This window comes from Corticium candelabrum, chromosome 2 (genome assembly GCF_963422355.1).
Source record: "Corticium candelabrum chromosome 2, ooCorCand1.1, whole genome shotgun sequence".
NCBI classification, from domain to species: Eukaryota; Metazoa; Porifera; class Homoscleromorpha; order Homosclerophorida; family Plakinidae; genus Corticium; species Corticium candelabrum.
Window position 1 is genome coordinate 8,783,333 of NC_085086.1, and position 27,726 is coordinate 8,811,058.

Below are 27,726 nucleotides of genomic sequence, written 5' to 3' on the forward strand. Positions count from 1 at the left end.
AGTTTTGAACATCGTCTGCTGAACGTTCTTTCTCTGTGCAAATCGACTTCAAATAGATTGGACGGCAGGTAAAGTGATTTCTAAATTACTATGAATTGCGATTAAACATTTTTTATTATTTCTAAAGTCTTTTTTGGGTGCAGATAGCTATGCACGTTGCCTCGATTGAATTGTACGGCAATATTTACGCTGTTACATACACTGCATACATCAAATTGTGTACTATTTATTGCAAATCTATTTTCTGTGTGCAATCATATAATATGCAATTAATAATACAATTATATAATACAAACTACTACTACCACAAATTTACTAACACATAAACATTATCTAGTTGAAATGACAGCATTGATATATTTTAAGCATTACTTAGTTGGTATAAACGCGTACGTAAAATAATGTATAGACGTTTCAATAATCATGACAAATCAGATGTTGGATATATATGCCTTTTACGAGCTGACATTATATTTTGAAATACATATATACATATCATGCCATTGGTTGTTATATAATTGGTGACATGAATGACAGTTATAGATGTAATTAGCTGTGTGTGTGTGTGTGTGTGTGTGTGTGTGTGTGTGTGTGTGTGTGTGTGTGTGTGTGTGTGTGTGTGTGTGTGTGTGTGTTAATTGTGTGTGCGTACTTTACCTACTTGAAGTACGAGCAACATAGCTAGAACATAATCAATATTTGGTAAAGATGAAATGGTTGAAATGAAGACGAAGATCGATACTTAGTTTATGCAGCAAATGTTAGGCAAACTCAACTTTGACATACTAGAATTATTAGTTTGTAGATGGTAATATTTTATTATATGATCTACACAGCTGATCAACTGAAAACTCTTTTTTAGTTAATCTAGAGTATTTAATTATGTGGTGTTTATTGTTGCTGTCGACGATGTGACAGTGGAAATAATTTAATTAAAAAATTATTGCTGCGGCTAGTCTTTTACAAACATTGATTTATTAAGTTCCTATCTGTTTGTATCAATATGCATGCAATTGTTTTGACTTTATGTGTTGACTTATTTTTGCAGTGACACTATTAGTTAATTTTTGTTATCATGCAACAACAGTTTGTAGATGTTATAGATACTAAGAAATAAGTTGAACAATTAATTGAACAGAGTTGTTTGATTATCTGTTTTTGTTTTTGTTTGTCTGACCATCTATTTATATCTGTTTGTTTGTCTGCTTGTTTGTTTGTTTGTCTGTTTATGTATTTGTTATTACATATGTTCTTATTGATTGGTTCTATAGTTTATATGTATAGGCTAAATAATATGATCTAAACTAATTAGTTAGCTTTATAAATTATTGTATCTTGGGGCAATTCCTTGGTAGTTCTGTATGTTTGTTCTTTTTTGGATGAAGGACGTACCTTGGGCTATTTTGCTGCAGCAATGGATTTCAGTATACTTTGACACATAATTTATGTCATCAAAACTCTTGTCACAAACAATTGGTTATTCATAATACATAGTAACAAGAGTTGTGATCAACTATGCAGTTTACATTGTGCAAGTTAGTGGTCCAAGTAAGTACTGAATATTTCTTTTGCATGTCTTCATAACTGTGCTTAATTAATTAACATAATATTATACTGGCAGGTTGAGAGAGTAGTGAACAGTCTACCATCTTCCTGCATTTTGTTGACCTTTGGAGATACTGTCTTTCAAAGAGTGAGGTCTTTTAATTGAGTTGTTTTTTAGTTGAATTGGTATAAAATACCTGTCATCTTTTTCAGTCTCTTTTTGATTTTTAGTAACAGCTGCAGGGACTCGTCCAGGAGCTGCTGCTGCTTTCCCTCTGTGTATTGATTTTCTCTTCCAGCTGATTTGGCTTGAATAGGGATCCTCCTACTTTGCCGCAAAACTCCGTAATTCTTTCGGGTGACACTGCCCCCAAAGCACCAACCGAATTTATGGAAAGCTGTAATCAGATGAGAATTTGTGGATTTGGTGGATAGTTTATTGTATGTTGTAGTAAACTTTTCTGTGCTTTGCTGGAACATAACATCAGCCCTCAGTTGCTTTTTAATATCTTCGGATATTAAGTCAACTACCTGACAGAGTTGGTCTTGTTGCTGTGTTTCTTGTTTTAGAGAGACAGTGGTATCAGAATCATGCTCTTTGTTGCACTGCTTTGTGTCATCATCTACACACCATTGTGGCTGTAGATATTCTGATTGCGCATACCAGCCATGCAGTTGAAATGTAGTGCTGCTGCTGCTTCTCCTGCTGCTGTGTTGGTGATGGTGGTGGCTCGCATGATTTCTTTGTTGTGTCAACTGGCTTACTGATTAGCGTATAGAAGGACAAATCTTGTACACATTCCTTGCCATATGCAATGTATGCCAACTTCCATTTGTCTTCAGGGTTGAGAGCAGGAATGCAGTTTACTGTTGTGCACCCAAAGTGCAACACAACTGCTGCTTGGTGACTACACGGTGACCCATCTTGACCTCTTGGGCACGTGCAAACTCCTATTTTCATGTCAGTGTAATAAGCAACTCCCCTTTCAGTCTTGCTTGGCATCAAAAAGCATTCTTTTGCGATCTGCTTTATGGTTACTTTAGCATATGCTTTAGCATTTACGCCTTGATAGCGAAGTGAAATATAGCGGTCAACTCGACTGTAGGCTACACTGAGCAGTTTACTCTGGTAATACCATTCCATTATTTCAGTTATGAAATAGAATGTCTGTACCAAGTTGTATGCTTTTACTCGACTGAAAATGAGCTCTTTCAGGATCCTCATTCCAGCTTCTGCATAGTTGTTAGTATGATTTCCTCTAATAAGAATCGTTCTACGATAGCAGTGCGCCCATTCTCTTCGTCTAGCCCACAGTGACTGCATGTGACTATAAAACTTAGGATATTTCTTTATTTCAGGGCTTTGAAGGAAACTGTTGTAGTGTTTCTGTAGCTCAGTTTCTGTATTAGTGTAAACTAATTTCTTGACTTTTTCAATAAGGATGGTACGATCATTTTTAAAAATGTGGTTTTTTGCTATCATATAGCCAGGTCCACCTGCGTTGAAGAAAATGAAGTGTGCATAGAAGGAGATTTGCTGTTGGCCAGAAATTGTGAAGAGCTTCTCGCTCTGTATGGCTGTCATCGGTCATAACAATAGTGGGACCATGTTTCACTCCTTTGCCATTGAATGCCTCCTCAGGCAAAACTTCTCCTAACAACTCCAGTCCACGATGTATGGTTGTCGCCTGCTCATCTGAAGTGACAATCACACCTAGAGGAATACCAGAAGTAGGTGTGCTAGTTGACATAATGAATACAGATGAATTATAGCGATCTAGTGAGGAAGTTGCATCAATAAACACCATTTCTCTGGCTTGTTTGATGTTGTTGTGGGCTCTGGACATAAGTGGTGTACAGATTGCTAGAACCATTGGCTGATGTTTCTGCTTTCTTTTACACAACTTGACTTTTTTCTTGGTGGTGGTGAGATGTCGTCATCACTGTTAGAAGATGTGCCACTTTTTGCTTTGTTCAAGCATGGATTTTCATAGACCTGAAGTTTGGCTGTTCCACCTTGTTGTTGGTTGTTTTCATTGTAGATATCAATTTCAGTTTGAAGCTGAAAAAACATGTCTGGCCCATTCTCTTCACCCATTTCCTTCTTTCTCCACTGCTCATGCAATCTGCTGTAGTCCTGTACTGATGGATTTATGGCCCTGTCTGCTAGTACACGTTGAACATCTTGCTCGTTTTCAGCACAGGAAATCATCAGGTTGGTTTCATGGGCGTGCCGAGCTGATGCTGCACTATGCCCCTTAGAGAAAAGAGTGAAAATTTCCTGCTTTGTGGCATCATCTACAGACCGAAAACTCAACGCATGCGCTGAGTGTACAGGATGGCTGTGAATAAAATTCAACTTCAAGATTGTCATGTGTGACAGGAGGTTTTTATCTGCTGCACAAACTTGCTTCTTGGTAGGTTTCATGATATTTAAAGTCAACTTTGAAGGACATTCTGTTTTTTTTTGCTTCTCATTCCTGCAATGAGAGATCTTCTCTGTCCTTTTCTCTCAACTCGAAGATGTGCCTGTTTTTGCTTGTGACTTAATGATTTTCTGTGATGCTGACAATGCATGTGGAATTTTGCCACAAGGCATTTGAAAGCAATCTTCTTTGTTTTTGCTTTTCTGTATGTGCACTTGCTGTGACACATGAATTGTTTTAGCCATTGCTCTGCATCGGCTTTAGTTGCTAAATTAATTCGTAGAGTGGCAGAAAACTGGGGACTATCAAGACAGTGTTGCTCAGATACTTTGAATTCATCTATCACATATGTGTATTTATTGGATTGTGGTACAACAGCTCTCAATTGTTCTGGGCAATCATTTCTGTTTAGGACAGAATAGCAATTTCTATTGCCGGAGGAGACTCTTTCCACAGTGTTGTTTTCAAAATCCGAATCTGAATCTGTGCTTAGATTTGACTGGCAGGTTGGAATGAGCGATTGTTTGATTGTGGGTTGACATTCATTGTTTTTGGACTCAGTTATGGGTGCCAAGTCAGTGCTGTTGGTTATTTCTACATGTGTTGATATGGATTCATTGGAGTCAGCTGCTGTCTTTGACTTGCACACGTCTGTTAGTTCTGACTGAATCCGACAACGTATCTGGGGAATGTCAGCCTGTAGTAACAAAGCCAATAAAGTACGAGTACTTACTAACTGTACAAACTGTTCTAGATATATCATTCAGGTTTTCTAAGTGGTTCTATAAATAGAATGTTTGAGTTTCTTAGTATCAGTAGTAAGCTGTTGACTGTTAATTAATTAATTAATGGATATATAAATTAACAATCATGTACCTGACTGAAGTCCATGTCTCTTCTGTGAACCACGCAATAGGCATACTGAATAGATAAAATTAAATTGTGACTAGTTTAGAACAAGTCAGACCAAGTAGCTTGTAATACGTGGAGAAGAAACACCCCACAGTCATTACCGTTCTGCTGTTGAGGTATTTCCTGTATTAGCGTAAGTCATAAAGAAAGTATGAATAACAGAATAATGTCTTTGTGTATATTGCATTTATTCATAGATTACAATGGTAATCATGCTACATAACAACACTAAAGCTGGATTTACAATATGCAAACGCTTGAGCGTCGCGTCGCGTGCGTCACGTCGCGTAGTACAAATTCAAATTGTAAATGGTCTACGCGACGCGACGTTCGACGGACGCGGCGCGACGCGTCCAAATAGAACCAAGTTCTATTTGAGCGTCGAATCGGAAGCTGTACACGTCGCGTCGGAAGTAGCACCTTCATTTCGACCAATCACAGCCAACTATAAATGCACGTGTGGCTTCCGTGGGCAATGATTATTGATTTGGGCGCTGTACTCGACGTTGAGCGGTCTATAGATTGCGTAGGGAGCTGTCCTTGCTTGTGGATGATCAACTGCAAGACGTACAAAGACCTGCGTGCATGGGAGAACGCCTAGAAATTGATTTTGAGCAAGCTGGGGGTTCCGGCAGAGTTCTGCTAGTAGAAATCGAAGCGCGAGTGGTCAGTTCAATAATTCAGGCAGCGACGTCTACGGCGCGCTGAAATCGTATTGTGAATGGTACGACGCGTGTGACGCGATACGTGCCACTCCCACGCAAGACAACGTGACTGGACGCACGCGACGCGACGCTCAAGCGTTCCCATATTGTAAATCCAGCTTAAGACGGCGAGGCACACGTTACCTCTTCTTATCCGCCCCGCGTACACCGAAAGTCTGGCCACGCAAGACTATAGAGCTGCATGCCTGTGAACGTATGCACACGCACACGCACACGCATGCACACACACACACACACACACACACACACACACACACACACACACACACACACACACACACACACACACACACACATACAAAATGGACAAATGTCAAGCCCTCCACGTCATTCGTGAATGACGTCAACCTTAACGTTATGCGTCCTAAGGACTGAGGTTAAGAGCCTATAAGTGTTACACACACGTGTATGTGGTCAAGAAGGCCTGTTCTGTCTGTCTGTCTGTCTGTCTGCAGGTCTGTCTGTGTGTCACAACAGTCAGCAAATCCAGAAGCCAATTTTAATGCTTCCATGTTCATGTCATATTGGAGAAAAAGATTTTCTACAGTTCTGCAAAGATGCAATGCCAAAGTTATCCTTAGAATACTTTCAAACTGTCACCTAATCGTGGTGATTTAGATAGATTATTTTAGTTTGACATTCAAAGACAAGTACATTAGTTGATGACTTTGTTGTTTGCAAGGACTGGTGTGTATTCAAAAACACTAGCATATGCACAAGTAGAATCTGTATGAGAATAAATTGTCTGTCTGTCTGTCTGTCTGTCTATGTCTTGAACTATGTAGCTGTTTACCTAAACATTCATATTGCAGTAAAAGAATAAACACATCAATGACGATCTCTGAAACTGCAAAAACTCATACAATTTGATAATTTAATACATAAATTTGCGTTTAGTACACACACTTTGATTTCAACTCTCGTTTATTGCTACTTTATTTATATACATCCCTTCCCAACAGCATAAAATTTGATATAGTGATCTATGTTAAAAACTCAAGAAATTGTTGCATGGTGATTGCTAATCGAAGCTATAGGAATATAAAGAAGTCACACGAAACGACAAAACCGCAGGCTATCAGAACAAAGAGCGTAACGCCGCATGCACACAAAAGCACGCAAATAGCATGCTTGTGCACAGTCCACCCCAAGCACTACCACTACTTCCATGATTGTGATCACACTTCTTGATGGGCGTAATAAGCTCATTCGAGTTTGTCCCCAGCTTCTCAGCCACTAATGGTCGAACTTGGTTGTATCTGGTTTCGTTCAGCTCCATGACGTGCAATTTTCCGTGTGTTCTCGTAACAGATGGAAACGTCTCCATGTAGAAAGAGAACAATTTGAGAAGAACCGTGCCGCTCTTGTTCGTCACAATGCCAACTTGAAAAACTCCGTACTTTCCCAGTCTGATGATACCGTTAGACATGGAGAGAAGAGACTCACTGCTGCATGATGATAAAAGCAAATCTAGGGACTGCCTTATAACCGCTTGCTCGGAGTTCGTAACTCCGCCGCGTTCACTGTCTGAATGGAAATCAACGGTTTCCAAGTCCGTGCCTTCATTGAACCAGTTAAAGAGCGAGAATTTTTGTTCTAGCCAACCGACGTTAGAAGTAACATTTGCGTATCTGGGGAACCACTCCCTATCCAGTTGCAGTCGATAGGATGTCGATGGGTCCTCGTCGCTCAGCGTCTTGTCGGACTCCAACTGGGCGAACAGAGTGCTGTAGACTACGTCCTCGTATTGTTGTCGTTCAAGCGTCGCATTGTGAGTGTCTGGAACGATGATCGAACTGCCGACAACTAAGGGCACGACGTCCTCGACCGGTCTCGTTTCGCTCGACGCTACATCTCGTTGTTCAACGGGACTCCTTCTCGATTCAGGTTTGACATTGTTGGGTGACTCCCGTTGAGTCTCACGGGATAGAACCGACGACGGCGAAGTAAGCGAGAGAAGAACGAGTGTGACTAACAGCGAGAACATTCTGGCGGCTCTAGCAATGACTCTTGCCTGTAACGACGACACCTAAGTACTCGAGCAACACCCACGAGTTGCCTTTTGCAGGATGTGGTCAAGACGTACTTAGAGATTTCTCCGTGGACCTCATCACGTCAAGCAGCGTCTCAACAATAGCCTACGCTGTTTAATTATTTCTCCACATCCGATTACGTGCATCTTAGCATCCATGATGGAAGCAGTAGACGACGACCGTCCTGTTGAATAGACGTTACGCCAATGAATAAACACAATGCATGGCTTCTGTTCAAGTGCGCAACTGGCCATCCTAGAATACCACGCACTGACTAGCATCCTGGTTAGCTAGAACTCTCCGTCTCAACAATTTTGCGTGTTTCGATCGCGAATCAACGAATAGGTGATTTCCAGTACGTTGGGTCATCTACATAACTAGCATCCAAACAAGTGCAGCTAGAGTTCTCGTAGAAAAGCAATGACGTCAGAACGTGCGACGCCCGGAGTATTCTCTAGCTAATCCACTTCCTAGTAACAGATGGAGCGTCTTCCCATTTTCCGGACAATGATGTTAGAGGTTCACTGTCTTCCTTCCTACTCGCTACGCATGACCCTTCTAACTAATTGCCGAGCGTAGCGAGGCTTCTAATTCGGGTCGCACAACAGAAATGGGCGTGGTCCTATATGGGTCTCCATCGAGCTTTTGGTGTGTGTGTGTGTGTGTGTGTGTGTGTGTGTGTGTGTGTGTGTGTGTGTGTGTGTGTGTGTGTGTGTGTGTGTGTGTGTGTGCGCGCGCGCGCGTAATCAAAAATCTCAAATTTCTCCTCCCCACGACCACGTTTCATGATAGGACCTACCTTAAAAAATCGTTTCCGTGTCCGACTACATATGAGTCTAAGAACGATTCGTGCAAGTGACCAAATGACGAAGAAAACGCTTCCTGAACTTTCGTCGCCCCATCCTTTTGTATTGTAGCAAGGGATTGTGTGTACTTGCCAACCAAGAAACTCCTTCAGGAGTTGAATGCCACCTACAGTCAACTATTCACACGTCCCATACTTACAGTAAGATCAATCCTTTACTACACTGTGCTGCATCTAACACTGTTGATAGTCAATGTTTGCTGATATGAATTTTTATGTCAGTAAATACCATTCCACTGTCGTTACAACGGAACCGAGTGCATACCTAGACTGTACATTTCAATTGCCTTGATCACGATCGCAAAACGACGACTACCTATACCAGGACTATAGATATATGTAATCTAAACTACTAGGAAGTTTGCATGTTGAAGCAAATACGTATTGTCTAGCTAGAACTCGGCGTTTCAGTAGACGGTCCGAAAGCTCGGTTGAAAGTGTTACTCACAAACGCGAGGCGCATACGGATACCGTAGAACTAGTTAATTAATTAAGACGGTCGTCGTACTGCTTCGATCCGCGCATGCTGTAGTACGTACGTAGAGTCTATCTACTCGGATGTGGTTGAATGGTAGACAATTGTCCATAACCAATTTGTAGCCTAGTCTAATTAACCGCTTGTTCAGACGCTGCATGACGTGCAAAGTTTGCAGAGAAAGTCGTCGTATGCCTCAATGGCAGCCAAGACGTGCAACCAACAGAAGGAATAACGTCAGAAAGTGCCACGCCCGGAGAAATGCTCTAGCCTAAAGTTAGCAACAATGTGGGAGTCAACGTTTGACCGTCTTCCGGACAGTGACGTTACAGGTTCACTGCAGCTGCATGTCTTCCTTCCGTCTCACTATGCACATGTCACAGCTGTCTAATCAACTAGGACAAGTACTCTGCTCGTACTGCTTCAATCTGGGATGCCAGGCTCAGAGTCCATATATGATATATACATGCATGCATGCAGACAGACAAGTAGGCTAGCACACAGACACATGATTGACATCCCTGATGCATTGTGTTCACAGAATCACTGCTCTTCACTCACAGTCGTGATGTCACTATATGCTGGAGTGGCTTCAAGCCTTGGTGCCAAATCTTTGCTTGCTTGGTGTCCAAGACCATGCCTCTGGTGCCACCTGTGGCACTCTAAGTGCCAGTTGGTCACACCCGAATATTACTGCTTAGTCTGATCTAATCCCTATTTGCACACATATGGTATAAGCTGAAACTTTTGCGGGAATTTATTTTGGCGGTTTGATAACTGATATATGTCTTACCATAAGTGGTCATGATGTGTTTGTGATTGACAGCTGTGTTCCTGGTTCACATTTCTCTAACTTACTGCATGGACTCCAACTACTGCATAGGCACAACAGACAGCAAGCAAGGATTACCTACCATCTTGCTGATCCACATGCCTGATGACGCCAACATATCCCGACACCAAATTAATGGCGGATTTTATATTGGCGGTAGCTGAAAAAATCTGATCCACCAATCCGCCAAAATAAATTCTCCGCTGATATTTGGTCTTACAGGGTAGTCTTTTAAGAATCTTGGTTGTGTGACTGGTCACGTGCATACTTCTCAGATATGGGCAAATTTATGGAGCTACCCCCCCCCATATCAGCTGAGGCAAGGAAATCAAAGAACACTGAAGATTTGTGAATACACCTGCTGACCCGCTGATTCTACATCAAATCATACTATTTGGGTATTTATATTGTTCTGATTGGACGTTTTGATAACCCGTAGCAACAAAAGATTAAGAGACTTAATGACCAGACTAACCATCGCCCTCATGCATTACTGTGTCCAACCTGCATCCATGTTGTGATGTCACAAGAGCAGACTCACAATATGCAAGTACACTAAAACGTATAGTCTCTATTTAATCTTTGAGTATGTCTTCTGACATAAACAAAGTCATTCTAGTGTTTAGAATTTTTTGAAAACGATTTTGATCATTAACTTTCAAATTTACTGGTTGAACTGACAGCATGCAAGAAGCAGTCGTGTATCGATCTCAACAGGTCAAACATCAGCTCCAATCTCAGATATGAGGATGACACAATCAGAGCCAATACCTTACCATTATAACTTGTTTCGAATTTACTAAACAGTGCAGCTGTCACTGTAGATGCATGTACTTGCAAGTGTCTGAGAAAGTCCAATAATTTTTAAATCTAAGTCACATGCTCAGGGTGGCTCCATAATTATGCCCATTGACAAATCAAATGCAACTGTAAACAGGCTCAATACTGACTAATACATTGCCACAGTGCATACAATGAAAGAGAAAAACAAGCAGACAGAAGAACAAACAATCACAAACCCAACATTAGTGCCAAAAAAACTATCAACATACTTTGACTATGCGTGCGCGCGCACACACACACACACACACACACACACACACACACACACACACATACTCACACACACACACACACACACACACACACACACACACACACACACACACACACACACACACGCACACACACACACACACACACACACACACACACACACACACACACACACACACACACACACACATCGAATGAACAGACAACCATGTGGACACCTCTCAAAAATTTTGCACTCATTTGTTGGATTTACCTTGCAATACCTAGATTGGATATCGTTCAGGTCAGCAATAACAACCTAGCTACTACAAACATCGCTGAGCTATAAGTTTAATAAAACACAGAAATTAAGATGTGCAAAGACAAAAGTGCAACTTTGTCTGCATGTACATTGTACCTACATATGAATACATACATACATACATAAATACTGCACATACCTTTATTCTGTTTCTTATTAAAGAGTATAAAACTCAGTGTAAAATGCTTAGTTACATGACAACTGTACTTAGTTACATGACAATTAACAATGTAAATAAATTGTTAATGACTACAGGCAACATGAAGTATGTACAAAAGATAGTAAGACAACATGAAGTACAAAGGTGTTATGCAGCAGGAGCAATCACACCTGCACCAACAGTCTGTCAATAGAACCACTAAAATAAAGTCCAGCAGGTGTTTGCATATCTAGGACAACAAACAACATGTACATACATAGTAGTCTAATGGAAACAAAGATTGGGGCTTATGTACGATTGACAACTAAGAGAACGAAAAGTCGACATTAACGAGAGTAATAACTAGAGTTCTGGAAGAACGAGAAGTCGATGAGAGTTTCCTGCAGCCAGACAGTGATGATGAGGATTTTGAGGATTACTCGGTAAGACAGTGACAGCACAGTGTCTGTCTATGATATTCGTGGAGGTTACATTTTATTTGTCATGATTGCCTGCTGACAATTGGATATAGAAAAAAATTAGTGGCAGAAATCACTGAAGCCAAAAGCTTCAAGCTTTCTGGAACATAGTACATCGCTCTGAGACAAAGCCAGAATTAAATCTCTAAATGGCAATGGCACAGGGGCATGGTCATCAGCCATTCCATCCTCATGAAAGTTCGCATTTGTGATTGGCGGCATTGTTGAGACTTGGTCTCCCATTGCTTATAGTGAAGATATTTATACCTGTGATTGTGGAAAAACTATCACTGACTCAAGTGGATAACACCAAATAACATGTAAGTCAGGAGGTGGGCCAGTTTGGATGCACAACAACATTGTCTCTGTGGTCTGACTGCTTAAGCAAAATTAAAATTCATTGCAAGAGAGAACCAAGAGAAACCTGCCACTTTAGACAGTCGACAAGACATCACAGTGTTTGACACTGAAGCTGAATCCAACATGAATGTGAAAAGACAATACTGTTATGTACCGTGCTGATGAGGTGGATAAATCGCAATGAATCGATCATCTACACTAACACTCCAGGCCACCCAAAATATCAACTATTACAAGACTTGTATGATTTCTTGAAGACTTAGGAGGCAGATGGAAAATTCCATTTGTCATGACCGTTGTCATTATTATAATATTGAGATGTGACAGATGAAGACTTGATAGTTGATTGACATGAGAAGCACATGATGTCGCCATGTGATTCTGACTATATATAGATTGTAATTAGTTTTGTAGAGAGGGTGTGAGCGCGTGTGCTTGTGCTTGAGTTTCTTTAGTAGAATAAATAGATCATTTGAATGATCAGATCAAGTGTGAAGTACGATTACGATCACAATTACAAATACGATAAAGACCAGCAAGGATTACGAATAGAGAGAACAGAATTCCAGTCATAAAAGGTTGGCACTGCGAAAAGGGTGAAATATCAGAGAATTCACGAAGATTTGAGTACGCTGTTCAAATTATATATTTATGAATATGTCTGAACCAATTCGTCAAAGAATTGGACCAACTCGAGCACGTCTTGAAAGGTATTTGGAGAAAGGGGAAGAAATATTGGCAAGGAGACTGGATGGAACAAACAAAGATATGGAACAACAACGAATACAAATAGATATTCTCAACAATCGGATCAAAGGAGGTTGTATCCTTGTTGAAACATGCAATTGTGACTGGATGAACATCTTACAGGAGAAGCTAAGGAAGCCAAAGAAAAGCTATAGGATTTTGCAGGAGAATCTGGCTTCGTGACAATCATTTTGAATTGCCATGATCTCGATGTGCAACTAAAAGCAAAACTCAATTCAATCATTAAAATTATTGAATGGCAACAACTGGAAGAACGTGAAAGAACGGCTATCCCAAGTGGCAAAACCTTTTGAATAGCATTGAAACTGCAGCAAAAAAAGCAGCAAGAGCAGCTGTTGAAGCCTTTACAGTTAAGACTGAGTCAGACAAGGCAAAGAAATCTGTTATATTACCAAAGATTCAAATTCCTACCAATGATGGAAATCTCTTGCAGTGGCAAGTATTCTGGAACATGTTTGTGTAATCAGTACATGAACAGGATCTAACATCAATATCAAAATTCAATTATTTTGACAGGGATACTCAAGGGTGAAGCAGCGACCGCTATTACAGGAATCACAGTTTCTAATGAGCTTCCATTGAGGATACTTCTAGAGCAGTTCAAACGTGAACGCACTATTGATTCGTTGTATGCTTCACTGCAAAGAATTGCAGTTGCTTTAAGCAAATTATTGGAAACACGACACACCTTTGAATCTATGCAAACAATATTACGACAACTGGAAGCACAAGGACAAGATGTCAAATTGACAACAATCAACAAATGTTGGTACAGCAAATTCTTTCTAAGTTTCACATTGACGTTATTACAAAGCTGGAGGAAAGAAAGGCACTAACAAATACTTGGACAGTCGAGTCTCTTTGGAAGTCAACACAGCATTATGTCATGATACACGACAATGCTCAACAACATTCGACCAATTCCACCAGACGGCCTTCAGCAAAGATACCAGACAGCAGTAAGCAAGGTGCTGCAAAGGAGGAAACAACCATGCAGTCTTCGCTGAAAGCATTTGCAATTTGCAAATAGAGAACAGCCATCCCTGTCGACTGCGGGCAATGTGACCAGGAAAGGAAATCCATTTCCAAGTATTTTTGTGGTGGTAATCATTACAATGAGATCTGTGAAGTTTACAATACCAATTCAACAGGAAGCAATGAGTGAGGAGTCTAGGAAGGTGTTTCATATGCCTTCGTCAGGGTCGCACTTTCAGGGACTGCCACAGCATGAAGAATCAATCATGTCAACATTGCAAGACGACAGGACATGACAAGTGAGCAATATGTCCACACGTAAATGAAAGCCGAATTGGAAGCTGTCAGCATTGTGTCAGAGCCACAACAATTTCATGAGTTGAAGGTTGTAACACAGACATTAGCAACAGAACAGAGTGTATTGTTGCAAACTGCAAATGCAGTCATTCACAACACATATCAACAAGTGAACAAGTCAGAATCTTACTGGATAGTGTGAGTCAACGCATATTTATGACAGAGAAATTGGCAAAGTCACTGGGATGAAAGACCCAACGAAAAGGAAACCTTGGTAGTTTCTACTTTTGACTATGCTAGCTGAGCTAGGATCGTAACATACAATTTCTAGCTCAGGTAGTTTCGGAATGTCTAGCTCAGATAGTTTCTACTTTCAACTAACATTATGAATAGAGAGAACGAGATTCCAGTCACGACAATACTCAATCCAGAAGAGGTAATACCCGTCAGGGAACTGGATAGTGACTCTAGCAAGCTGGTTGTTGTGACGAGATCAAAATAGATAGCAAACACATGGAACCCATCAGGGAAGACTTTTCACTGTCCAGAAACCGCAAATGCAATAATTGTATCTTCGTTACGCAGAGCTACTACTATGTCCATTAAAATACAAAAGCCTTCTGTCTCTTCCATGGCCTGGACAACAAAGATTTGTTCAACATATAGCAGACGATCACAACAACCCCGTCAGCAATGAAGAGTCTGCCGATATCTATGGGAAGGCAACCTGTGAACCCTGCTCATTCATGATTCTCAACAAGATGAGTGCCCATATACCAGAGATGTATCGTTGTGGTTTCGATAGGTTCTATCTACCCAAGCAGTCACTGTCACTACAGTAACATCTTTATGTACACAATAACATTTTTATAGTATAGTATAACATTCGTGCAAGCTAGCAGCATGCAAGATCATACAGCGTTGATTGATAAATTTGTCAAGAATAGAGCCATTCTAAAGAAGCGCATCATCAACGAGAAAATCGTCAAGCAGCGTTTCCAGGAAGATGTGGCTCAACTCTTACAACAGCAAAAAGAAGAGTTGGATAAACAGCAAAACAAATTGATAAAGAAATAACAATAGGGGCAAGAGGCTCTGGCACTCACACAAGCCAGTATTGTGAATACTATCGGAGCCATTCCAGGTGCTCCAGTGTTACCAGCACCAGAGCCACTATCAAAGGCATGCCAGCACCAGAGGCATCAGGTATGCCATTGATCAATATACCAGATAAAGAACTAAACCCAAAGATGTTGGAGGTCTATAACCTTCCATTACCCTCCAACCTTGTGAGAGATAACCTGGCTGGAATCAAACAGTTTATTGAGATCACCTCCAGTAAATTGAAAGGTTTACAGCCCAATCAAAATTGCCACCTAAAGAAAAACAATATGTTGAAGGTCAACCTTCTTAGCAACATGCTAAGAAGGGCTTACTGGTGATCAAAACTGATTTGTCAGGACACCTGAACATATGTTACGTACAATAGCTACCTCATACAAATGCTTGAGATTGGCTTATGTGCGCATGTCCAATCATGAGCATGCACCTTTAAGCTCTCAAGAGAGCAAAAAATAAATAAATAAAATACAATTACAATGTAATTAGAAATAATAGTTTCACAACCCTTCGTAACCTTTTGGCTACCTCTCCAAGCAAGCCCATAGGAGGTAGTTGAAGGATTGTGAATTAATGAATCTTTCACAAGACAGGCATGTGTATGTACAAAGGCCGTCCACAAATTGGGCTAATACATTCTCAATCTTCGACCTTGGTCGCATTTAGGCCGACTTAAGGCTTGCCATTTGCAGAATGCACTTACTAGAAGACTAATCGAAACAGATGGCTTTGCTCTGTTTCGAATCTGGCACCTCCTAATTTGAATGTGTGCGAATCAACCATGTAGGTGCTCTACATAGCAAGGTCTAGAAATTTTTCCACGCTCTCTCCAATTCATGGACGGTCTTTAGATATAATGGACACGTAGATTAGCTACTGCTCTGGTGCTATAATATTTTCATTTATGAAAATATACAAATGGACAGATAGACAGACAGACAGACAGACAGACAGAAAAACAGACATAAGAAGACAAACAGGGACATTACAACCACCACCACTGGTAAACAATTTATCTTACTTCGTGATATGAGTGACGAAGACTGGCTTGAGGCTAAAAAGGAAGGAAACCGTGATCAAGAATCAAGAAAAGACAGGATAAGAATAAGAAAAGAACAAAATTTATAATAGAATTCACAAACACTAATACATTCACATAATATTACTTAATTTTGTCTCTCTATTTGTCCGTTTGTCTGTCTGCTATTTTGTTCTATTTTTCTCTGTTTGTCTGTTTGTCTTGTCTGTTTGTTTTCTTTCTGCCTCTTTGGCTATTTTTCGATCTGTTTGTTGCTTTGTCTCTTTCTTTGTCTGTCTATCTGTTATTCACCACCAGTGCACAATTTGTCTTACTTCATGCTGATATGAGTGACAAAGACTGGTTTGAAGCTAAAACTAAAGAAATAATTTTGAATCAAGAAACAGAAAAAGACAATCTGACAGGACAAGAAAAGAATAAAATATATAATTCACAAACACTAATACATTCTCACACTTAATTAGAGCTTGTACATTAAAGTTTGCCTCAAGTTGCAAAAGAACAAAGCGCATAAAGGAATTGAACCACATGTGTTGCTCTTGTAATGTTGTCAGGTGTCAACTTTGCGTTATATACTTATACTCATAGACACTTATAATGCCTGCCATGGTTAACTCTGTCAATACTGTTGCATGATTTATGACAAATTGCTGCCTAACCTCCAACAAGATGTTATGAATTTTGATGAACCGTAACAGTGTGTAATAGCTGGAAGGTTCAAAATATATGTATCGACAGACACACAGACAAAGAGACAGAGAGACAGACAGACAGACAGACAGACAGACAGACAGAGGTTTTTGGAGGAAAAAATTCTTAATAATATTACAACGATGTAACGCTAAAGTCATCCTCCACAAGCTGACACGTGTCTTCCTTGGAGAAGTAGATGAGAATACACACAAAAAAGACTATCAAAGTAGTTTGCATTAAACTAAAGCTGAACTCAGTAGATTGCTTGTATTTAGTGTTAGAAATGTAACGTAGAGTTTGTGTTTCAATAAATGAAATTGACAGACAGAATCAGAGACAGACAGACAGACAGACAGAAAGACAGACAGATAATCATTGTCAAATAACGCTCCTACTCCTAAAGATTCAGTAAAGGTTCATTAAAGGTTTAAGGTCAATTCAAGGCAAAGGAGCCGGTGCTTGGCTTGATGCTATACCCTCCTCATCTCAGTTTGCAATAGAATCCTGCGATTATCGCTTGGCATCCATGCTGAGGTTAGGATATACCATGCCTTTCAGTTCTTGGTCCAATTCATGTGAATGTGGAAAGTCCCTTGAATCAGATACGGATGAATACCACCTTCTAACTTGTAACACTGGTGGTGGCCTTGTTTACACACATAACTCTATAGTAAGAATAACAAGTGCTTGCCTTGGAAGCTTACACTTACATCATGTAAATGAAGCACAACATTGTTATTGCAATTCAGACAACAGGCCATCATTCCGGGTAAAGCATTGATTTAGATGTCTCAATGGCACATCCTTGGAGTATCGACATTGTATCCAGGGCTTCTCTGTTTGATGAAGCTGCTGCACTTCGTAGAAAAGAAATCAAAGCCAAACAGTACATGGGAGAAATGCTACCACAAGGTTCCTCACCATCTGTTGTGCCCCTAGTGTTCGAACACTTTGGTCGATGGGGTGAGAAAGTGTTAAAGTATCTAGACGATTTCTCACATCTCTCAAAAGACAAAAGTGACCGGAAGAATCCTGCCGAGTTTAAATTATTTTGGAGACGACGATTTTCTGTTGAGTTGCAAAGATGTAATGCTTCAGCAATGTCAAGGAAAGCCTATAAATCTTAGTGCAGATCAGAACTAGACACTGTTCAGTTTTTTGTTCATTAGTTAATAAATAGCCATTGTAAGACGCTGTCAGGGTCACTTGTAGTGTATCGTGTATTAGACTTTTAGTTAAGAGTTGCGTAGTTTGATTTAGCTTGTAATAGTTCTGATTTAGCCTGTAATAGTTCTGATTTAGCCTGTAATAGTTCTGATTTAGCCTGTAATAGTTCCAATTTATGAACATATATTTCTTAGACAGACAGACAGACAGACAGGGCAAACAGCTACTCTACAAAGCTCAGGAAGTTAGAATATAATTGTATTGGTGCACCATCATTGAACTTCTTGCTGGTTGTATTAAGCACAATCCATGAGTTCTATTCCAATCAGATAGTGTAGAATAGGGTTTTTGTATTATAGTACGAAATACAAAAATACAAAAATACAGAAGGACAAATATACAGAAATACAAAAACACAAAAATACAAAAATACAAAAAGTTCTTTGTTAAATAAAAGCAATAAAAATACAAAAAGTGTTTGATAAAACAGAGAGACCAAGCGTACACTAGACAAACTATAATAGTTTACATACATACTATACTAGTATACATACCCAAGTAGATCCAGAATCTCCAAATTGAAAATTCTAGACAGAAATGCAATTAATGTCTTTAAAGTTAGGTTTGACAGACATACATACAGACATACATGTCCACAGATATACATGCACAAAGACAAACAGAGAGTAAGTAGAAAAACAGGCAACCTCCACATTATAGTACACAATAATTATTTATCTTACTTTGTGCTAATATGAGTGAGAAAGACTGGCTTGAGGCTAAAAAGGAAGGAAACCACACTTCAAGAAAGACAGACAACTGACAGGACAAGAACAGAACAAAATATATAATTCACAAAAACTAGTCACAAACATAACTACAGCCTGTAGGTATAACTGTTTGCCTTGAGTTGCAATCACAAAGCACAAAGAAACTCAATCACATGTCAGCCTACAATTGTCAGGTAACATGTTAGCATCACTCATAGAAAGTGGTAACTCATCGAAATGGCCCAGAGGTTAAATGGTTAGCTCAGAGAGACTAGTGTCTGGTGTATCTTCAGTGTCGGCATATCTGATAATAGAAATTCATTACATTCAGAAATAATGGTATTATGCGTCATCTAATCCAACTTGAACACACTTCTCTCAGTAAAGGCCACCCCACTGTTACATGATTTATGACAAATTTGTTTAAACAAGTTTATCCAAATTGAAAACTTCTAGACAGAAATGCTCAGACAAACTGCTCACAATGTCAAACTAAAATTACTACCGAAGTCAACATTTCAGGTGAGAAGTCATCTAATGTCTGTAAATAAGCAAATTTAATTTAATACACACAGAAATCAGCCACTGAAATGATACATAATGACATACAACTACACTGTACTTAGAAAGGCACTCAGACAGATCGACCAAAGAATTACATATATAATCTTTGTATTAAATAGAAGATCTACAATCGATACATGTGACAAAACACACCTCAGCAACCTGTACATTCTGCATCCCATTGTTTGTTGGATTGTCTACGACATTCTATCGATACTATTCATGCACACACACACCATGAACACTTAGACAAAAGTTATACACTAACCAAGATCTCGTTTTCTAACATCCTACTTGAATGAGACAAGGCCTTTTTCTTTGATCTATTACGTCCAACTGAGGTTAGAGCCGCGGCATCTTCCTAAGCAGAAGGAAATGTCATTATCAAGTAATCAATAAACCCTAAGCAGGATCACGAAGATCTAGCTCGAATAACAAACCAGAAATGTATGATATGCAAGCGAGTGACTAATCACGACGCATTGTTCTTCTTTGTCTCGCACGCGGCAACGAGGGCTAATGGCCGGGCAGCCAATCACTACGCGCTGTTCGACATGAGAGAACATCTAGCCAGAAAGACGTCAATATTTGATCAGAAACAACAGAATCGTTGTATTTCAAGTAGCGCTACCTGAAAATCTACGAGCCTCCAATCTGGCTGCCGCAATATTCACAAACGTGAAGAGTAGTGCGCGCGTTACGTACTGGACTTCCTTGCTAACGCGCGTTGCCAACTACCGATACCGTAGCTAATGTACGTAAATTGATACAATATGTATCTATACAGACAGTTTAGATTGTAAAAGCGATACACAAAGACATACAGAATTTATAACTATAGCTTTGGAAAAATTTGAAGTCTGGCCAAATCTTTTAGAGTAGCTAGAGTGCAGTAACAAGTTACGAGTGAGGAAAATCCATTTTGGGTAGGAACAGTACAACTCTACAGTAACTAGAAAATTCAACTCTCCTCCAGGTACTGTAGAAACTACTCCCAATGAGTATTGCTTCGTAGCTTTCATTTGAAGCGACGCTCGACGGAGGTTCACGCATTACTAATAATACTACCTAGTTGCTCATTTCAAAAGTTTGGTCTGGTTACGCCACTGTATGCGTCTCCAAACCTTGAAAACTTTTTAGCCATCGATTGCCGCATGTAGCATGATCGACGTGTGATTCTGTGTATATGATTGAGCACGTGGTCCCTTCTTTGTCGCAAATACGCAATCTGTCGCTAGTTTTGGCGCTACAGCCACGGATGTAGGCGGTCACCGTTGTGCATGCATAGGGGCGTGCACGAACGACGTAACAATAGACAGTTGATGATGCTAGAGTCATGTTGATTGAAACGCTGCGCTCGTCTCACATCTCAGCAAACGTAAGCAATACAGACAACAAGCAATTTTTCGACAATAACGTACGCTAAACGTAGTGTGTCCTTACTGCGTCTATCAACGCGATCGGCACGAAAGAGCACTTAACATGCTGTTCAGATCTCAATGTTCTTGACGTAGGTCTTGGCATGCGGACCAAGCTTCTTGATTATGTCGTCTCGTACTTCTTTATAGATCTCTAGGTTAAGATCCATCGTCTGGTCGGCTTGGTAGAGCTGCATGTTGGAAACACTCCAGTCAAAGAAGAAAGCTACCGTTCCTGAAGAGCTTGAACTCGGGAAGTAGAAAGCACCGGCTTGAAAAGTAACCGTATCATTGGATGGTTTGGCCGTCCCAACCTGGAATTTTCCGTGTTCTTCTTTCTTGCTGGTCTTTTTGAATACCTCCAATGTATCTCCGTTTGCTGCTTTAGACAGAGCGTCAATAGCTGTCTTGATCCCTGTGAGCTCTGCTCCTGGAATAAGCGTTTCCAAGAAGCCAATGATCGCCTTTTTGACGGTGAAACTCGACGAGCTCGTCTCGCTCTTGTTGAATCCAAAGTCAGTTATACGCCATCCAATGTTCTCCAGCACCTCTTTGTAGGCTTTGTACCACGCGACTAGATCCTTCTCACTGTCTGGAACTTTCTTAGTAGCAGCAAGCTGCGCCAAGAGACACGAATTTTGGACATCATGGAAAAGACTTTGATTTAGATCAGGACTTGGGGTCACGACCATTGAGCCAACAACTGAGGGTTTGTTCTTGCCGTCGTCATCAGCAGCTGCTCTCATTACTTGGTAATGGCTAGAGCCAGAATGTACCACCGGAGGCAGGTCCAGTTCAAGGGCGCTCAAATATGTCTTGCACTTGTGGGCACTCTTAGCCATCTTTACACCTCAAACTTGATCGAGAGAATGATCAACGGCCGGTGAGTTTAGCAATAGATATACCCGCGCTGATGCTGCTTTGCATTCTTATCTATTTTCCTAAGACCGTACTAATGCGCGTCTCTAGTGCTTAATTGTTAGTTGACGAGCACGAGGATGCTAAAGAAAAGCATACCAGGACAGGTCAGCGGTTTGCTAATATTGCGCGTATAGAAACACTTCAATCATCGAGCCTGCACTAAGTCCATAAAATAACCAGACACGTATTTGTTACTGGTTTAGATCCTTATCTATTCTGCAAACCTCACTTAGATTAATTACATAGCGAAGTGTCTATAGAAATGCCAGCTAAGGTTACATACCATTCAAGGTCGGCGCCTTCCAAAATGTTTGCTATCGACAGTACGAGCTCAGGGCAGCCTTACATTGTTGTGCATGAGGGGTTGCTTGCAGAGACGCGAGTGAGTAGCAAGCAGTGCCTGCATGTACGCCAAAGTGGTCATCGAATTCTGCATGAGCTTCGTTAACCGTGCATACCAAAGGGGGACGGACGGTCGTGTTAGTCAATAGTACGTCATCCTGCAGGCATTCTTGCTGCTATCTTTGCTCTCGTGAACTCTACAATGTATGCGACAGTAGCCAAGTCTGATTTAAGAAACCTAATAGCAATATCTAAACCTATTGTTGCATGCATGGAACAACAATTTGACGGAACAGCTGTTTATAGACTCAAAGGCTTTCAAAGAACTAAAAAAGGTATGGACCGCTCTGATTTCACAATCTGTTGACATTTGGATACATTTATTCAACAATAATGATCGATTACGGATACACAGAACTATAGACTTTCTGCATGTATTCTAATAAACTCGTCTAAACTTCTCATTGAAATCTCCATTAATTAAAAGCAAACATTCTGAGTTACTTCTTCTCGGATTTCTTAGACTTTCGTGTTTCCAATTTCTCTCTTATGTCTTGCCTCACTTGTCCGTAGACCGTCTCGTTCAATTGCAGCTGTGTAGTAGACACATAGAGATTCATCTCAGATACATTGACTTGCATCCGGAAAGAACGACGACGATCATGATGAAGAGGTTGAGGTTTCATTGAGAAGTAATATCCGTTGACGAGCAGAGTGAGTCCAACGGTGGATTGTCGAGTTGCTACGCCAACTTCAAGGTGTCCCTTGTTACCATCAGAGATCGAATCTTCAAACTTCTCCACTTTCTTAGCTGACGAGAGAGCGTCGTCTAATGATTTTTTAATGACTTTCTTTTCGTTTTCGCTGGCTGATTCGTACGTCGTGTTGGAGACGAAATCCTTGAAGGGCAGGCGAGATGAATGTTGAAGGATTTCTTGAAATTGTTTGTGTTTGATCCTCCAGCCGACGTTAACAAGCACCTTCAAGAACTCCTTGTACCAATCCCTTGGCCTCTCTTCGACGTCAAATTTTTTAGCTGCGGCGAGTCGAGCGAGGAGAAGAGAATCGTGCACGTCCTGCTTGTCTTGGATAGTCACGTCGTCTGTAAACGCAGTTACAGTGCTCCCCTCCATATTGGGACGACGCCGTTGCCCGTCAAGATCATCTATGCTGGGCACGATACTAGAGTCGTCTGCCACAGCCATCGGGGTCGAGCATTTGTCAAAGAGTTCGCGAACTCACACCAAGAAAACACTAGAAAGCGTTGTTATTGTGTTGAATCCGATTATCTAGAGCTGCCACGTGTACTTTTCATGCTATGTTTGGTTGAACCTTCTCGGAACGTCAGCATACGTAGGCGGTAAGTAATTACCCCTATGTAGTCTTCCTCTCATAACAGATGCCGTGCACCCTTGTAACTCTATGGCAATAGCAGCACGCTCAATTATACTAATTGCTTCTCTGTTACTGACCACAGTTGGGCGACGAGCTGTGCGGGTCCATGCACAAACGACATCTCAAAGCGTTTGAAGCAACTTTTCAGAGAGACAGCAGAGCGCGAGGCCGGAACTCTAATCCTAACCCTAACCCTAACCTTACCTTTCTAATACAAAGTAAGCTGTACAACTGCAAGATTATATAGGCTGTTAATAAACGCCTAACCTACAGACGCATAGTGTACACCCAACAGATAAATAGCAATTAACTAAAGTGGTATATCGCTTACTTATTCATTTCATTTTCGCGGGGTGTATAGTTTCTACAGCCAAGGGTTGGGCGACGTTTCTCATTTATATTGTCCGTTTCGAGAGAAACATACTTTACTATCATACAGAATGAGCTGCAACAAGTACGTATACAGCACAAATTGTCTCAATAAAACATCTAAACCATGGTGCATGATGCAAAAGCAAAAGCCATAAAGCGACATTCAACTCTATTCTTAGTGCAAATGATCTATTATGTCCTTGGTGCAGCAATTGTCGTACAAATGTCATCTAGAATAATATTTCTAGTGGCCTGATAAATCAGGGATGTGCTTTTTGGCATCTTCGTCAAGCTTCTGTATCACTCCTGCTCGTACTTCGCTGTAGGCTTTCTTGTTTACTTTCATGTAGACTGTTTCGTAGTAAACTTCAACTTCATGAGACTCTGGCATTCTGCCATAGAAGACAAACAGCTTTATCCAGCCATCAGTAGAAGGAGAAGTTGAGAAATGTGCTGAAGTATATGTCACTTTGACATTTGCTTCGGGATTTAGTACATCTTTGTGAGTCTCAATGTATTGCTGTATCTGTTTGAGAGCTTCCTGAGACAGCTGATCATCAGCTGCTAGCTTGAGGACAGCATGAACGAGGTCATTGACGTCTTGCCCTTTGACAACTTGAAGGTCAGGAGTGAGAGACGGTTTTGTGATCCATGCCAAGTGAGCAAGAGACGTCTTGAGGGCATTAAACCAGCCTGGAGGGTCGTGATCTCGATCGTACTTGGTCCCTGCCAAATTTTGTGCATACAGTAGACTGTTAGAAACATCCGGATCTGATATATGGCTTTCGCTTGAATTTTCATTGCGTCTGCCACGTGCAAAGAAATTGTACACTGATGATGATGCTGCTTGTATTGCTTTGGCCATTCTAGAATGGTTGAGATCAAATTGAATCCCCCGGATAAAGCAACCCGTGCGAGTACGCCCACGTTGATTGCATTGTCTCCTCTGTTTACATTCCTGGCAATCTGTAAGGGTCGGAGAACACCATGCACAGTAGTGTGACTTCCGACCATTCATCGTATTGTGATAAGATAAGTGACGAGCTTGTTTAGCCCTTATACGTCATCAAACACTCTTGGTATCTTTGCACTCGCGGCCTCTACATGTATGCGACACATCCTCAAATCTATTTCAAGTAACCTAATAGTTATATCAGTTGGTCAGTTGGAAGACTATTGACTGAGCATCTGGTCTCACTCTAAGCCTTTCAGAGATGGTATTAGGCGGCTCTAATTTCACAATCTCTTTTGACACTTGAATACATTCCTTCAGCAATAATGATGGAGTAACAATACAGGGCTCTGCATGTATACGTTCTGTGTGTGTGTGTGTGTGTGTGTGTGTGTGTGTGTGTGTGTGTGTGTGTGTGTGTGTGTGTGTGTGTGTGTGTGTGTGTGTGTGTGTGTAGGATTTGTCTTAGTCTTTTTGGCTCACTGTCCGTCGGTTTTCCTGGGCTGTCGTTTACCTAATTTCCCTGTATACATCCTGCCTCACTTGTGCGTCTCAGTGTTAGCATTTTTGTAGACATACAGAGAGGTGTGGCTCAAACACTCACTAGATTCCGCCAGCGGTCACAAGGAAGCAACTACAATGCATCGTGCTTTAGTCACAATCCGATAATCTTTGCATACACTTTGGCTGCTACGTTTTCTCGGAAGGTCATGAGTGTGTTTGTCTTCTGCATACGCTAGCGCGCTGCGCAACATCCTGGGAGTGGCAGTGTATAAAACAGCAGTCTTGTCGACATTCCAAGTGAACCAGCTAGTAAGCGAGAGAAACAATACCGAACCACATGGACCTACAACACTTGGAAAAAAGACCAGATGTCCTAAATGCTTTGGCTTTCTCCCAAGACTTTGCTAACAACAAGTTTTCTACGAAAGAAAACTTGTATGGCTGGTTCAGCTCATACAAGTCATGCTTGATGAGCCTCGGTAGTACAACCAAGCAATCTCCGTTTCCAGATCTTCATGTCTTCAGAGCTGGCGACGTCGACGGACTTGCACAAGCCGTGCTCAAGGCCGCAGCAGAAGATCAAATGTCTAGAGATTCTCTCAAACAACTGGAAAACGCTATCACGGCGTTACGCGCCAAGAAGTCTGAGCTAAAGGTCAAGGGTTCACAACCGACTTGGAAATTTAGTATTGAACGGCATGATCCAGACAGAGCGCATACTGACGACTGGACAGTAGTCAGCGTCCTTAGTTGTTACGTCTTGGAGTCACTGCAGCTGGAGCTCTACTGTGAGACGTTGATGATAAAACTGGACGTCAAAAAGTACAGTCAAGTCAAAGATCAGGTGGAACAGTATCTGCGAGACAAAGCACTAGAATACGCACGAAACCTAGACATCTAAGTTTGGCACCTAGATACTCGCGCGCACGCGCTGTTTTAGCTAACTTTCGCGGTAGATTAGAATTTACCGAATTATACATAATTCATCAATATAGGTATGGCAAGGCCAGGGGGAACTCCCGTATAACTGGTTCAAGGTCCCGTATAATTTATCGAAGTCATACTTACATCACAACAACTCCCTCTGTCCGATTCACCCGTGTGGTATTCTGATTCACTTCATCGGTCCGCTTGCAGCTTCAGTACTCGTGCAAAACCGATACAGTAGATAGCAGGTCTGATGCAAGTCCCGTATAAAGAGTTGAAGGTCCCGTATAATTGCAACACAGTAGAACCTCGCTAATCCAAACACTTTTGTGCCAAGCCTTGTGAAGTTGTCCGTATTACAAACATTTACAAAACGTAGCAAAAAGCGCAGACGCGGAGATCCAGACCTTGCCTCGGACACCCAGACCATTGGCGCACTGTCGTCATGTTTTAGGTTTGTGGTAAGGGACGCAACGACTACTAATAACGTGAGTCAGAATATATGCGCATTAGTGGACAACTAGTAGATATAACCGTTTCAATAGGCAGCAACCCGGATAAGGCTACTAAGATCTGGGTACGCGAGGCAGGACAGTGAGAATACAGAGATTAGAGAGGTTCTGCTGTACTATGCATCAGATCATTTATCAGCGTCACACATAATTCATGCATTGCGTATGCACCAACTGCCTTATTTCAGCCAGGAGTTTTGCAGTGTTCACAATCTGCTGGCCTGGTATCAGCTCACACATTTGTTGATATCAATTTCTTCTATCATATCTCATGTCGCTAATCCTCTAATTAAATCCTCCTCTAAATTCACTAGCACAAAAACATTATAACCAGTTCGTTAATATCAATCAGTCATTAAAGTCGACTGTTCAACATGCGAGATATAGTCAACAGAAACGTATACTCTCAGTCATACACGGATTTACTCTAAAATACGTGAATAAAATTGCCTTATCTCTGTGTTTGTATTACACCCACCAGTACCTCATATGTCACTTACATATAGGTAGCTTCATCTTTCTTACTGAAATTCTTTGTCACTTACTTTGGTGCCGCATGCATTGCTTCATACCGTGGCAGCTCCATCCCAGAGTGATCTCCTTCCTTCTCGACGGCGTCTGCACCAAGTAGGTCGTCCAATTGAACGGGGAGAAGATAACAGTCACTGTCTAGGTTCACGTTCAGTTCTAGGAGATGGCTGTGGGTATCACCGGACATCATCTTGTTGAACATCTGTGCAAGATCAGAGAACGAAGGCCTTGAGAGTGGGTTCTCGTCCCAACAGTCCATCATGACGTCATATCTAGATAACATCATTGTCATGTGAGTGTCACGTGATAGCA

General features: G+C 41.0%; 7 protein-coding genes and 2 long non-coding RNA genes across 10 annotated transcripts in view; 2 read left to right on the top strand and 7 right to left on the bottom strand.

The window, feature by feature from the left end:
- Positions 1–1,408: 1,408 nt before the first annotated feature.
- Positions 1,409–4,846, top strand: LOC134198248 (uncharacterized). The gene is made up of 3 exons (XR_009972803.1): positions 1,409–1,548; positions 1,622–1,693; positions 4,384–4,846. It is a non-coding gene; the product is annotated as an uncharacterized LOC134198248 (long non-coding RNA).
- Positions 3,081–3,938, bottom strand: LOC134198247 (uncharacterized). Its single transcript, XM_062667607.1, has one exon. The coding sequence runs from the start codon at positions 3,917–3,919 to the stop codon at positions 3,410–3,412; it is 510 nt and encodes a 169-aa protein (XP_062523591.1). The 5' UTR covers positions 3,920–3,938; the 3' UTR covers positions 3,081–3,409.
- A 1,674-nt stretch (positions 4,847–6,520) lies between the features above and the next one.
- LOC134176151 (uncharacterized) lies at positions 6,521–7,810 on the bottom strand. Its single transcript, XM_062642826.1, has one exon. It carries the CDS (start codon positions 7,593–7,595, stop codon positions 6,687–6,689), a length of 909 nt encoding a protein of 302 aa, XP_062498810.1. The 5' UTR covers positions 7,596–7,810; the 3' UTR covers positions 6,521–6,686.
- Positions 7,811–16,328: 8,518 nt separating this feature from the next.
- LOC134198101 (uncharacterized) lies at positions 16,329–20,065 on the bottom strand. The gene is made up of 5 exons (XR_009972775.1): positions 19,981–20,065; positions 19,809–19,901; positions 18,950–18,985; positions 18,761–18,793; positions 16,329–16,361 (listed from the first exon to the last, which is right to left on the bottom strand). It is a non-coding gene; the product is annotated as an uncharacterized LOC134198101 (long non-coding RNA).
- An 804-nt stretch (positions 20,066–20,869) lies between these two features.
- On the bottom strand, positions 20,870–21,789 carry LOC134176225 (uncharacterized). The gene has a single exon (XM_062642907.1). The coding sequence runs from the start codon at positions 21,702–21,704 to the stop codon at positions 21,030–21,032; it is 675 nt and encodes a 224-aa protein (XP_062498891.1). The 5' UTR covers positions 21,705–21,789; the 3' UTR covers positions 20,870–21,029.
- An 874-nt stretch (positions 21,790–22,663) lies between these two features.
- On the bottom strand, positions 22,664–23,426 carry LOC134176478 (uncharacterized). The gene has a single exon (XM_062643148.1). The coding sequence runs from the start codon at positions 23,424–23,426 to the stop codon at positions 22,722–22,724; it is 705 nt and encodes a 234-aa protein (XP_062499132.1). The 3' UTR covers positions 22,664–22,721.
- Positions 23,427–24,104: 678 nt separating this feature from the next.
- LOC134176479 (uncharacterized) lies at positions 24,105–24,853 on the bottom strand. Its single transcript, XM_062643149.1, has one exon. The coding sequence runs from the start codon at positions 24,851–24,853 to the stop codon at positions 24,233–24,235; it is 621 nt and encodes a 206-aa protein (XP_062499133.1). The 3' UTR covers positions 24,105–24,232.
- An 881-nt stretch (positions 24,854–25,734) lies between these two features.
- Positions 25,735–26,511, top strand: LOC134176591 (uncharacterized). The gene has a single exon (XM_062643256.1). It carries the CDS (start codon positions 25,782–25,784, stop codon positions 26,343–26,345), a length of 564 nt encoding a protein of 187 aa, XP_062499240.1. The 5' UTR covers positions 25,735–25,781; the 3' UTR covers positions 26,346–26,511.
- A 571-nt stretch (positions 26,512–27,082) lies between these two features.
- The window catches only part of LOC134198105 (uncharacterized), a 23,817-nt gene continuing 23,173 nt past the window's right edge, over positions 27,083–27,726 (bottom strand). For both annotated transcript variants that reach the window (XM_062667441.1, XM_062667440.1), the window contains exon 20: positions 27,083–27,686. In XM_062667441.1, coding sequence (XP_062523425.1) covers positions 27,425–27,686 — 262 coding nt within the window. In that variant the 3' untranslated portion in view covers positions 27,083–27,424. The remainder of the gene's footprint in view (positions 27,687–27,726) is intronic.